Below are 13,205 nucleotides of genomic sequence, written 5' to 3'. Positions count from 1 at the left end.
GAAAATTCCTTAACCTGCACTACTTCCACACCCTAGCTAGGGCCATCATATTAGATTATGGTACCGCCATCGTAGCAGGAACTTCAACAAAAAACATCAATAAACTCCAATTGTTACACGACAATACACTCAGAGCAGTTTGGGGCCTGAAACGCTCTGATCACATCTCACAAATCTGACAGGTGGCACACTGGCTCCCCATCAAAGCATGTATTGAATTAAAACTCATTACTATCACGCATCGCTGCCTACACAAAACTGCCCCCACCTCATGAATCACATCACCAAGAAACACAATACTCACAACCTCTGCTCCACATCTACCTTGGCCTTGGTCACAGCCACATTTGCCAGAAAGAGAGCTGGGGGGCTGCTGTTTTACCACCATCGCTTCTGCTCTCTGGAACACCCTTCAACAGCATATCCAAGATAGATGAACCTGCTTACTCTCTCTTCCTCAAGAAAGTAAAGACATCCCTGTTTAACAAATATGTGTAACCCTTACCAGACCCGTAATTAGCTGTATATCCTACATGAACCTGCCAGAAGAATGTAATTATTATGTTTATAACTATGTGCAACCCATGCTGTACCATTCTCTTGCGCCGTAATACCTCCAGGTCTGGGAGCTATACAAATAAAATAAATAAATAAATAAACAGTCAGGGATGAGCGAGGAGGAGGCAGAGGGTATCTAGAAAGAGAGCTGCGTATCTTCCACATAACACTGAAAGCTAGGGGTAAAGGTAGCGGTCCTGTGGGCCAAAGGGACCATGTAGCTATTGAAAAACCAGGGGGGTAGGTTAGATCCCTGGGGACACCACAAGTAGAGAGAGTGATAGAGGAGCGAAAGGACCTAAGTTCCACCTGGGAGGGCCGGTCAGAGAAAAAGGAGGTGAGCCACGCCTGGTCCTGATCTGTGATGCCCAGGGTATTCCGGAGATGGGTGATCAGGGTTTTGTTGTTTACCGTATCGCAAGCAGAAGAGTGGTCAAGATGAATGAGGACAGAGGGAGAGTTAGAGTCAAGATTTGAGAGCAGGTCTTCACAGGTGCTCAGAAGAGCAGTTTCCGTGCCCCTGGATGCACTAAGGTCAGACTGATGGTCATGGAGACAACCAACAGATTCAGTGTGGAAAGTAAGTTCAGTGATAGCCAGCTTCTCCAAATGTTTTCCCAGGAAAGGGGTGATGGAGATTGGGTGATAGTTTGCTGGAATAGACGGTTCAGCAGATGGTTGTGTGAGCACAGGGTCCTCAAGAGAGTGCTTTAGAGGAGAGGGAAAAACTCCAGTGGCAAAAGAGAGGTTGCAGAGGTCGGCCAAGGCTCGAGCAAGAGTGTCAATTTTGTCCTTGATGGTTTCTGAGGTGCTGGGGTCCACCTGTTTGGAGGAGGCTTAGACCAGACTTGTCTAGAGATCTCATCAGATATGTCAGGGGATAGGGAGGAGACAAGATGGGAATGGGTTGGGCCGGCCGAGGGCGGCCCAAGAGATGTTGGTGCAGGAGGGGGAGCAGAAGAGAGAGAGGACAGGATGTCTTGTGTTTTGGTGATGAAATGTGCGTCCATGGCTGAGCAAAGGGCCGGTTGCAGTAGAGGATGCGGCTGCAGTAGGGTTGGCCACCTCCTTGCAGGCTTTGAAAAGTTTGGCCGTGTTTTAGATGCCACAGAGATACAGGCTTGAATGTGGACTCTTTTCTTGGAGCAGATACAGAGTCTATATTGCCTTTGAAGAAAGCAGCAGGCCAGTTTGTCAGAGGGTGCATCTGAAGATCTCCATTTCCGTTCTGCTGCTCTGCACTTGCATTTATGGGCAGACAGATCAGAAGTCGCACCAAGAGTGGCACATTTTGGCAGGATTCAGTCGTTACCCTCATGACAGGGGCAAGAATGTCAAGAGTATTGGAGATGGAACAGTTAAAATTAGAGAGGGTTATGTCAGGGTGGGAGTAAGCCACAGGAGTGGAAGGAGGATACTTGGTGGAGGCAAAGGCATCCACTGACACTTTTTTCATGGGTCGGATGACCTTGAAGCCAGGAGGTGGTGTAGGGTGTGGTATTACTAAAGGAGAAGAGAGCTTCAAGTGAGAAGAGAGAAGAGAATGATCAGTTCATGTGAGTGAGGTAGTGAGAGGAATAGAGAGTGGGATGTCTGTGGAGACGAGAGCATCCAAGGTCTGGCCAGCAGTGTGCGTAGGACCAGAGGGTATAATGGAAAGAGAGAGGGAGTCACTCTGGTGGCAGAACGGTCCTGAAGAGTCAGGAGAGTCAAGATGGATGTTTAGATCTCCCAGCAGGAGGAGTTGGAAATACGAGGAGAGGAGAAAAGAGGCTCGGTTAGCACATTCTGAGAGGAAGAGAGAGGAATGGCCCAGTGGCTGATAGAAAATGGCCAGAGTAAGAGAGGCGACAGGCGAGAGAGAGAGCCTGGAGACCAGGCATTCAAAGGAGGAGTAGAACTGAGTGGGAATAATGGAAACAGGGATCCATTCGGGAAAGATCAAGACTACTCCACCTCCTACCCTGTTGGGCGTGGGCATGGAGAGGATCATGAATCCTTCAGGGAGGGATTGCGTTAAAACTTGTGACTGAGCTGTCCTTAAACCATGTCTCAGTAAGAGCAAGAACATCAAGGTCCAGGAGTTCAAGGAGAGCAGATGTCAGAGGAGTGCTTGACAGCAGAGCCAAGGTTTAGTGTGGCAACATGGATCAGATTGCCACTTTGAAGGACTTGAAGGACTCACGTGGGGGGCTGTAGGGAACAGAGGCCCCCGCAAGCAGCAAGAGTGCCTGAGAGATAGAGTTAGGAGGAGGCAGATGAGGGCCTTCCAGCGGGTGCAACCATTTATGTGTGAGGAAGAGTAAGGAGAGAGTAGAATGGTCATATGGAGAGTCCATAGGTCAGGAGTGGGAACGACAAAGAGGATGTCGGTGAGAGTCTCTCTGGCGGAAGCACTGACATAGGTGTCAGTGAAAGGAGGTCTATGTTGGAGGTCAGTATGTCCTTCTTGAGTTTCTTCCTGCCAGACATAGTGAGAGGTGAAGGATAGGAGATGGAGAAGATGGGGGAGATAGAAAGTACCATAGTGAGGGGCACCAAGTATGGTACACTTAACCAGGCAGAGCAACAGCGAGACACAAACAGGATAGGAGGAAACAATGGGAAATGAAGAGGGTGAGGGAACAGATAACAGACCAGAACAGAGAGCAGAGGGGATAACCAGTCAGCACATTCCCATGCAATTCAGGACGTGCACACACCTAAACACGATTTTTAGAAACAGCAGAAAAAAGCATCCATGAACTGAACACAGCTCAATTCGATTTATTTTTTAAACAAGTAGCAAAACACAGCTAAATTTGTTGTTTTAAACAAGCAGCAAAACCAATGCAGGATGTGAACACAGCTAAATTCAAATTTTAGAAACAGCAGCAAAGACAATGCAGGATGTGAACACAGCTAAATTCGAATTTTTAGAAACAGCAGCATTACCAATGCAGGATATGAACACATCTAAATTCGATTTTTTTTAAACAGCTGCAAAATCAATACAGGATATGAACACAGCTAAAATCGAATTTTTAGAAACAGCAGCAATACCAATGCAGGATACCAACACAGCTAAATTTGATTTTTTTAGAAACAGCAGCAAAACAATGCAGGATGTGAACACAGCTAAATTCGATATTTTTAGAAACAGCAGCAAAAACAATGCAGGAAGTTGAACACAGCTAAATTAGATTTTTTGGTGAACAGGTAAAGCAGCACAATAGTACAGGGGTGTAGGCAGTGATGTGTAAGGCCAGGAAGGAAGAAAAGTGTTATGGCCTGGTGCTTGGATGAAAGAGGTTCCTTCTGAGATAGATATGAGCAATTGTCATGAGTGGCACAGGCACAGTGTCAGGAGGGTGTTGCAGCAATAGATCAACAGTCCACACTTCTGTGACAGCTGAGGGGGGTTCCCATAGCCCAATGCCTCTTGGCTGAGGTACCCTCACGATACATATTGATGGTTGGAGAAGTGTAGGGGGGCCCAAAACGTCCAGACAGGCAAAGACAGGGCCTTGGGAAGTGGGCCTTTGGCTGGTGGCCAGCTTTCGGCTGCTGGCTTGCAATTGGCTAGTTTAAGGCATGCCTCAGCCAATCAGGACAACATCAAGTCAGCCCAAGGTATACAGAGACTGAAGAGCTCCATGGTGGCCATCTTTGGCCAAGGTGAAAGTGGATAGGGAATACCACAGTCCATGGGAAAAAGTGCAAAAACACAGCACAGGCACAGTTCTGGAGGATTACAATCAAGCGCTATGTAGCTGGGATAATAGCACTAATTATGCTGGTAAAATAGTGTGCAACCACAAGCATTGCTGCTCGCATAGGACAGGTGATGTAAATTACAGGATGAGCAGGCTGCAGTTCATCGTGGCTTCTTTCTGTAGAGGGGCTTCTCTGCAGACCATTGTGGTGGGGCCTCCTTCTTCCAGTGTCCAGGAGGATTTAGAGACGCAACAGTCAGGGCCTTAGGACGTGGGCCTTTGGCTGCAATTGGCTGGTTTAAGGCAAGCCTCAGCCAATCAAGACAAGATCAGCCAGCCCGAGATTTACAGAGGCTGCAGAGCTCCATGATGGCCATCTTTGGCCATAGTCAAAGTGGATAGAGAAAACCACAGGCCAAGGGAAAAAGCGCAAAAACACATCACGGGCACAGTTCTTGAGGATTACAATCAAGCATTATGTAGCTGGGATAATAGCGCTAATGATGCTAGCGAAATAATGGGCAACCACAAGCCTTGCTGCTCGCGTAGGGCAGGTGATGTAATCACAGGATGAGCAGGCTGCAACTCACCGTGGCTTATTTCTGTAGAGACGCTTCTCTGCAGATCGGTTTGGTGGGGCCTCCATCCTCCAGTGTCTAGGGGATGTTATCAGGTGGACATAAATTATCCACCTGATAACGGGCAGCCATTAACAATCCTAGCTCCTATGGAAATGTATACTTAGATGTTTCCCTTAACCAGTCCCGACCCTTGATAGGTTTGTTACTACTGCCACGTAGTATGATGTCACTCTGAAGCATTATTGCATATAAAGACCATATTTTGTGTGGAGATCATTGAGAGACTGAGCGTGCGTCCACTGACGTTCGCTGTAACCTCCCTGTTTTAGATACTTGTTAATAAAACAGAACGTGCCATATTCTTGAAATGTTCTGGTTATTTGAACTCGGAATTATTCTGGTGTAATCCCATCCATTACCATATGCACGTTATAAAGGGCCAAAAGCTCAATACAATACAATGAGACCGTGACCCAAGCAAGGAAGTGCAGAACACTGTTTAGTAAGACTGGGTACCACTGTGAATAGAACACCTCGAGTAACTTACACCAAATTGCGTACTGGCCTCCGGCTTCCTTCTGCAATCCATCTTCAGACTTTACTATGTCTCTCCTGCTGTTCAGTGCCACCCTTTGGTCCCACAAGTGCTCTCACCCCTGCCGTTGGAGGAACTTCACAGGTTTTCTATGAGCTTTTGTGTACCTTTGGCTAGACAGGGCTGAAGATGGGACCAAGGAATAGTGTCTATTAATATGAGGTTATATCCACACCATATTTGTAATAAGCAGGTACCATCGTTCAGAGTTTCTACGAATTTGTATCTTGTAGTGCAGTTTCAAATGGCACTCATTTCGTATTTGCTTTGTATTGTATTGTATTGTGGACATTTATAGAGTGCCTTTCCCATTACCATAGACTCAATGCGCGTTGAAGGATTAATGAGTCCTTTGCCCCTTCTTCTTCAGAAAACTATGGGGTCTTCCACTGAGATAAGGCATCCATACACACATCCTCCACATGGCAGTGGCAAGATACAAAGCCACTTTCTACATTGGCCCCTGCTGTGAATGCTGATCAATCCATAGCATGCTAAAACCAGTTTCACCACACGTTTCTGTGTCTGCAATCTTAGGCAATCCAGATGTATTGGACTCCCATCAGCACTACCCTGAATGATCAATGATGAGGGATCATAGGAGCCATTGTCCATAACATCAGAACAAATTCAGGTTGCAGAACCCTGAAATGAGAATTGGCTTGTCAAGGTGGAAGTCGAGTGGAATGACCATTACTGCAATACAGGTTTTGTGACCAGCAGGAAGCACCGCAGATAATGTGCATTGTCTTCAAATGAAGGTAAGGTTGGGTAACCCGGAAGCAGACTGCGCCCAATATTCAAAATTGAAATATATTTATTGTTATACAAAGTGTCCTTTTATGATGACACGTGTTTCGGTCTACCATAAGACCTTTTTCAAATCAGGGCTATTATCCTATCATAGCACCATATATTGATAGTAACGATAGATATACATGAAAAAAACAAAATATACAATGGTTCACATATGTACATTTCAAGTGCAATCCATTTCGAAGATCAAAGAACAAAAAAACAATTATACCAAGAAAATAAATAATGGTAAGAGTAAAAGATGAAAATAGAAATAAAAAGCCAGACACAAAGAGGGTGGGGGAAAGGGGATGGATAAGTAAGGGATACACAAGTAAATGCAAACAGTTAATTAGGTTTGTGCTAATTAGTATGCATCTATTAAAACTATGAATTAGTGTTCAACATTTTACCTTCGAAGTCCACTAATGCCCCTGTATAGTTTTGGCAAGTTTGTTCCATATTGAGTTAGGTTAGATCCCTACAGATAGGAAAATTTTGAATGTCATTTCTGTGGCCCATTTGTATTCCAAGAAGATATATGCGTGCTTCCATCACATTCTCCTATCAGACTGTGGAGTTTAAAATAATCTTTCGGATATTCTTCTATAAACAGATGAACTATTAATGTTAGTGACACTAATATTACGCTTTGAATAGCAGACAATACAATAGATCTCCAATAATATGTCTTATCGCGGTGCGGGCTCCGCCCAAAGGTAACTGCACGCGTACCCGAGCCGGGTGCCTTTTTGCCTAGCTCATATATGAGCCTTGAATTATTAGACGGTCTCTTACCTTGACTAAGTCTCCGCGTCTGATCGCGTACCGCAAAAATCTCGAGGGGGCACCATGTAGTCGTCCTCTCTGTATATATTGGTTAGCTCCGTGTTACTATGGTAACAGACCTTTGATGCAGTCTTTTGTCTCTGTTTTAGTGAGGGACAACATGTCGGCCATGTTGTACTATACTCGGTTTGCCTTGAAAACGAGCACAGTATACATGGTGCACGTTATCGTGCTTTGATTATTATCACTGAATGTTAATCATTAGTAGCCCATTTAATTTCAAGATAAATTATGCATCTTTACTGTTTTAAGATCCGAAGTCAGTGATTACTAATTAGATTCTGTATTACCTGCTGCAAAGTAAATTGGCAAGCCTCAGTGCCTATTTTCTTAGGCACATTACGCTAAGATTGTGAAAGAGCTAAATATTATATATACATTAAAGAATATCTTATGGATGCGAGCGCTGCTCTTTTTGGGGCTTATTACAGCATTTTATTTTCTATTTCTAATGGATGGTCGGCCACAGTCTGAAGGCTATTATGATGATAGTACCAAGTGTTAGAGGGCGAATCCAGGCCCTTATTCAATCTCTTATTCAAACTAATGCATTTAACGATGACAGTATATTAAATACCAAACTATATACTAACATTTTTTAATCAATTTTATTTTGAAATAACTTGTGAGCCTTGTCTATTTAAAATACATTTTTATAGTTACTATTTTCCTTTCTGCAATACGTGCTTACAAAAGCGAGGTAATATTCCTCTGTACCTGTGTACTCGGGCGTGTTAGGGTGAAATTTATGAAATAACTGGGTGTTATATGAACATTAATGTTAATGGAAAGCCCCAGTCTATGTGCTATTAAGGTATTAGTGAGAAGTGTTGTACAGGGCAAATCGCTATCCCTTCTTAAAGTTTGGTACGTATTCACGATAAAATGTCATACAATTCTTGAACTCCAAAACTGCTTATCTTTTTAAAACACAGTACAAAAACCCTTTTTTTTTACTATCAGAAGTACCTTGACCCATTTGTAATGTTTGGTGCACTTTCTGGCAATTGTAGCCAGATCTGTGACTCTCTCCTACCTAGTGCCTTAAAGCTATGATTTGGAGCAGCTTAGATGATTACAGAGTGAAGACAAGTGGAGTAGGTAGAACGGTGGGGGAACCGGAAAGGAGACATGATACTGAACATAATGGGCACAGAGAAGTCTGTCACCGCTAACACATGCATGTCTGGTCTTCTCCATGCTATTTGATTGGCAGGCATAGACATCTAGGTGGTCCCCGGTTTCTATGCCTCTTTGCGACCATTCAAAAATACAATCATTATTTGGACGTGAGCTTCTACCAGGTATGGATTCCAGCTGTTTTTGCAGTTGCAAACGAGAGGCAGACTGGATGGTGATTCCCGCACCACCATAAGCAGACTTTACGCTCCAACTCCCATCTCCGTGTGCTATATCCACCAGCATCGCACGGATCGTAAATTATTGCCGGAGATATCAACACCGCCAGTAAATTACAATCCACTCCCTACTCCTACCACATCAAAAATGCAACAAAGTAGGGCTGGACAATGGGTGTTGTGTCCTTCATGTTTATAAATGGAAAGGCAAAGGAGTGGGGTGGTTTTGACTGTAGAGGAGGGTAAATTAGAATGAGGGAGAAAAGATGGGGTAGGAGAAACCGTGAGTGTGAATTCTTCCCAGTTAATGGTTCCATAGCATTGCTTTAGTGAATATTTAAGCAATAAGCCTGAGCTACGGGGGCATTACCTGACTCGTTAATGCACCCGCGGCGAGGGGCTTATTGCTATTAGTACCCCAGCCCGCAAGACCTGGGTACTAATAAGGCGCTTAATAAATCAATAAATAAAAATACAAATAAATACAAATACTAATAGTATTGTTTTTGTGTTCCGAAACGTTGCAGAGTTTCGGAACAGAAAAAAAAGTCACATAAAATGGCCTCTGGTAAGGGAAAACGGAGTCCGTTTTCCCTTTCCATGGTGGCCATTGGGAGCGGACGCACTGGGGACAGAAGTGTACCCAGCGCGCTTGCTCCCGGAAAGGGAGAAAAAACAAGGTAAGTGGGGTTGGGAGGCCAGGGAGAGGATTGTTTGGAGGGTGGGGAGGGGAGAGGGACAAAACACTTACCTTAATCCCCAGCAGGGGAGGATGGCAGCCTTCAGCCGTGTGGAGGCTCAGAGCGGGGATTGCCCCGTTTCGAGCCTCCTCATTGGCTGAGGGGCTGACACGCCCACCGCCGGGAACAAAGGAAAGGAATCACGGCCGAGGGACTCCCGGTCGGTTAAAGCCCTGGTGAGGGCCATGCAGATTGTTTGTTACATTCTGATGGACCCACGCTGGGTACTAATACTTAATATACCAGCGATTCATGTTCTTGATTATTTTGTTTTTTCATATTAGCTATAAATCTAGATTAGTGTATAATATTTTATTTAAGAATTTTTGATAGTTAGCGATCATTGTGCTCAGCTATTATCCCAATGGACATCATCTACATAACATCATACGATATATCATTTCACGAAATATGTTGAAGTGAGAAATATTACTAAATTAAGGGTTCAATCGGAAATAAATCCAATGTGGTTCATGATTGTGACACACATAGCGGTAGATAGGGGGGTATTTTATATTTCTGTATTTATACACACAATTAATCTCATGCAAGACAGCTGCTGAAGTTAGAATTTGAAGATGTGTATGGTGCCACTATTCAAAGCCACAGCAAACAGGTTCTCATGAATAGCAGTGACCCGGGGTTTTTCGATTGAATTTTTGGCATTGAGGAAATCTCCTTGAAATTTGCCATCTTGAGAGCACATGATGACTTTATTCAGCTCATGGATGGTGATGAAGATGTTTCCATTTTCATCCACAGAGACCGCCCCAGGCAGGCGTCCCTCTAAACCCTTATCTTCACATGTACAGAGGATCACCCCACTTTCCTTGAACACCACAACGTTTTTTTTATACCAGTCGGAAGCAACAAATTCTCCCTTTTGGTTGTATGTGAGAAAGACAAGTTTCCGTTCATGCTGCTCTTGTAGAGAAATCCGGTTGACATGCTCCCCCTCTAGATTGTAAAGGTCCACGTATCCTGAAGTGCTGACAGCCACGGTCTTGGTGCCCACTGCAGTGATGGCATGGGTAGCCTGTGTATGAGGTAAGGCTTTCTGCCAGATCATGTCCCCCTCTCCCTCAACAAGGAAGAGCTGAGATCCGGCAGAAAAGACTATATTTTTCCCCAAGCAAGATATTCCACAAGGAGCCTTGTTATTTGACACTTGGATTTTACCCTTAATTTCCCCTTGCAGTGAAAACCTTTTCAGATTTCGATTTTCTTCATCTGCCACAAGAATTTCCTTTGGGCCGTAGAAACAGATTCCGGTAATCCGGGGCCTCCTTGCATCACTTAAATCCTTAACTCTAAAGCTGGAGAAGAACCTTGGCTTTGGCACAAGGCAACTGGGTGTCGGTGAAATGCTTATGGAATCACTCCAATCTTTATGACGTGCAGCTTGCTTGGGAGTAACCACGTCGTCTTCAAGAGCCTGTTTCTGACTGTTGCTGAGTGAAAGCTGAAACAAGTTAGTGGTGGCGTTCAGGTCCCCTGAGATGACCAGCTTTGCGGATGCTTCCTGCACCGCTCTCCAGCTGAACTTCTGTAGCTGTTGGAGCCGTTCCGTGATTATCCCCTCCAAAGAGAGAATCTCAATCTCATTCCCAAAACTCAGAACCTTCTCAGCGAACGTCATGGTACTTCTAGCTACCAGCTCCTCCAGATCCAAGTCTGATCTCAGGAGGTCCACAGCCTTCTCCTCCTCCTTCACAAAGAGGTCAAGCCTCTTGAGAATGTCCTGCTGGTGGCCACGCAGATGGGTGATCACCCTCGAAACAGTCTCTTCGACGATGCACCTAATGCAGGCATCTTGGGATTTCACCTTCTGAAAATTCTCTTCTACGGCAGTTTTCTCACTTGAAATGAGCTGCAGGTTGCCTTCCATCCCTTTCAAAAGCCCCTCAATCACAGGCTTGCGGGATTCAGTGGCTTCTGAGAGGGAGAGACAATCATGATTGAGGTGCTGGTCCAGTCTACATTCCCTGCAAATTAGGCTGTCGCAGTTTTTACACAAGAAGCGCAGGTTCTCACCCCCGTGCTTTTGGCATTTCACTGCATGCCGTGCCCTGATCTCTGCATCATACATGCCAGACAGATAGTCTTGGATATCAACAATCTGATGGTCGTGGGTCAGCCTCGAGTACCTGTGCCCACTGGCACAAGTGTGGCACATATTATCTGAGCAGTCCAGACATCGGGACGTGGCCTTCTCGTTGCTGTCCTTCTTGATGAGGGGGCACAGTATGCAGGCCAAGTCGCTCTCTGTGCTGGAATGGACCAGATCTAACAGGCTGTTGATGAAAAAGTTTGTCTTGAGACTTCCTGTGCCCTGCGACACCTGAGTTTCCTCTCGACACTCGGGACATCGTAGCCGCTCGTTCTCAATTATTTCCTGTAAACACTGCTCACAGTAGGTATGGAGGCAGGGCAATATTTTCGGCATCTTGAACTTCTCCAAGCAGATCTTACACGTGAGGAAGTCATTGGTGAGAGCATCGGACAAGGAAGAAGTTTTTGAGGTCATCTGAAAGGAAGGAGAGGAGAATAGAAATTATTACCTATCATTATACATCCCTAAAAGTATCTCTAAAGACCACCAGGCAGACCAAGACTGGCCATTCACCACTGCACGCCCGTGTTTTCTTTATTTAGTATAATATGGTTAATGAAAAACCTTATATACATAAAATCAATAATGTTGGACAGTTCATTGGATATTATCCTCTGGTAGCACACAACTAGTAATAACATGAATGATAGCATGAAGCATATTGAAAACCAAACCCACTTTAGTGTTGTTATATAATCCAATCGATCACAGCTGTCATATGTAATGACATACCCCCACCCTTCATGATCTGTATATCTGTATATTCTTCTAAGCTTATGAATGATCGATTGTACTGTACCCCTCTGCTTGCTTAGGAAGCACCACATAGTGATGCAGCTGACACCTAATAGGTGTGGCGATTCACAGGATCTCGTCACTTCTCACCAGAGGGGAGCACTTCCCTGTGAGGCTAGGGAGTTGAGCCCGCTATGCAACTATCCCCCTAGGGGTGGGGGAATGTGTGTCCTCACAGGGAGAGACTCCTCTCATGGAGACAAAGACTCCCATTCTGTGATAGATAGTACTACCTAACCCTCTTACCTTTGAGATCATGCAATCCTCAAGGGCTTCCAAGAACCAACCTCCGAAGACTACCATTAGTGTAATGCTGCCTTCTTTCCTTATACAAAACATGGCAATACCAACACAAGGAGGAATACACAAAGTGATCATGAGTCATCTCTCAAAGGTGCTGGGAAGAGGAGACTGAAGGAGTGATGCAAACTACTCCTTTTCTGTAAATGCACAAAAAGGTCTGGGAGCTCCTCTAATGAGAACAAACACAGCCAAATAACCTGTTTTCTGGGAAAGTGCCCTCTCGGGAGGGTCTACAATCACGTTTTAGCTCACTGTACTTTTCACAGAGTTGAACTATATATTTGCATATCAGTCTGGTCCCATCCACTTGTAAAACGTGGGTTTTCTCCTATGTGAAGGGTGCAGTGAGCTGACACGTGGTTGTAGACCCTCCTGAGTGGAAGAAATTCCATTGAACAGGGTATTTGGCCCATGTTCGTTCTCAGTAGAGGAGCTCCCACACCCTTGCCTAAATTGTAAAACTTGGGGTTTCACCCTAAGTAATCCAGGGTAATTCAGACATAGGCCCCCTTGCTCAATGTGCCTTCCAGAGGTTCAGCTCAATCTCGCTGAGGAGGCCCAACAAGGCCAAAACACGTGTCTGGGTTTGCTGGCGGTACTCTTTTTCACATGAGAATTGTCTAGCATTTTGGTGCTGGACTGCCTTTGTGGGTGGGACCAGACTGATATGCAAATGGGTATTTCCCCTCTGTGAAGGGTTCAGTGAGCTTAAATGCAGTTGTAGACCAGCCTGAGTGGAAGAAATTCCATAGAACAGGGTATTTGATCATCGTTCTCAGTAGAGGGGCTCCCATATCCTTGTCTACTCCTTTTCTAAGTATTG

At 44.9% G+C, this 13,205-nt stretch overlaps 1 protein-coding gene across 2 annotated transcripts in view; it reads right to left on the bottom strand.

Annotated features, from left to right (window-relative positions):
* Positions 1 to 3,308: 3,308 nt before the first annotated feature.
* The window catches only part of TRIM56 (tripartite motif containing 56), a 125,604-nt gene continuing 115,707 nt past the window's right edge, over positions 3,309 to 13,205 (bottom strand). For both annotated transcript variants that reach the window (XM_069646545.1, XM_069646546.1), the window contains one exon: positions 3,309 to 11,698. In XM_069646545.1, the coding sequence (XP_069502646.1) occupies positions 9,737 to 11,698 (1,962 nt within the window). In that variant the 3' untranslated portion in view covers positions 3,309 to 9,736. The remainder of the gene's footprint in view (positions 11,699 to 13,205) is intronic.

The sequence above is a fragment of the Ambystoma mexicanum genome, chromosome 1p (genome assembly GCF_040938575.1).
Source record: "Ambystoma mexicanum isolate Mex_15411 chromosome 1p, UKY_AmexF1_1, whole genome shotgun sequence".
Lineage (NCBI taxonomy): Eukaryota > Metazoa > Chordata > Amphibia > Caudata > Ambystomatidae > Ambystoma > Ambystoma mexicanum.
Note: the sequence above shows the minus strand (reverse complement) of the source record. Positions and strands in the feature narration are given on the sequence as shown.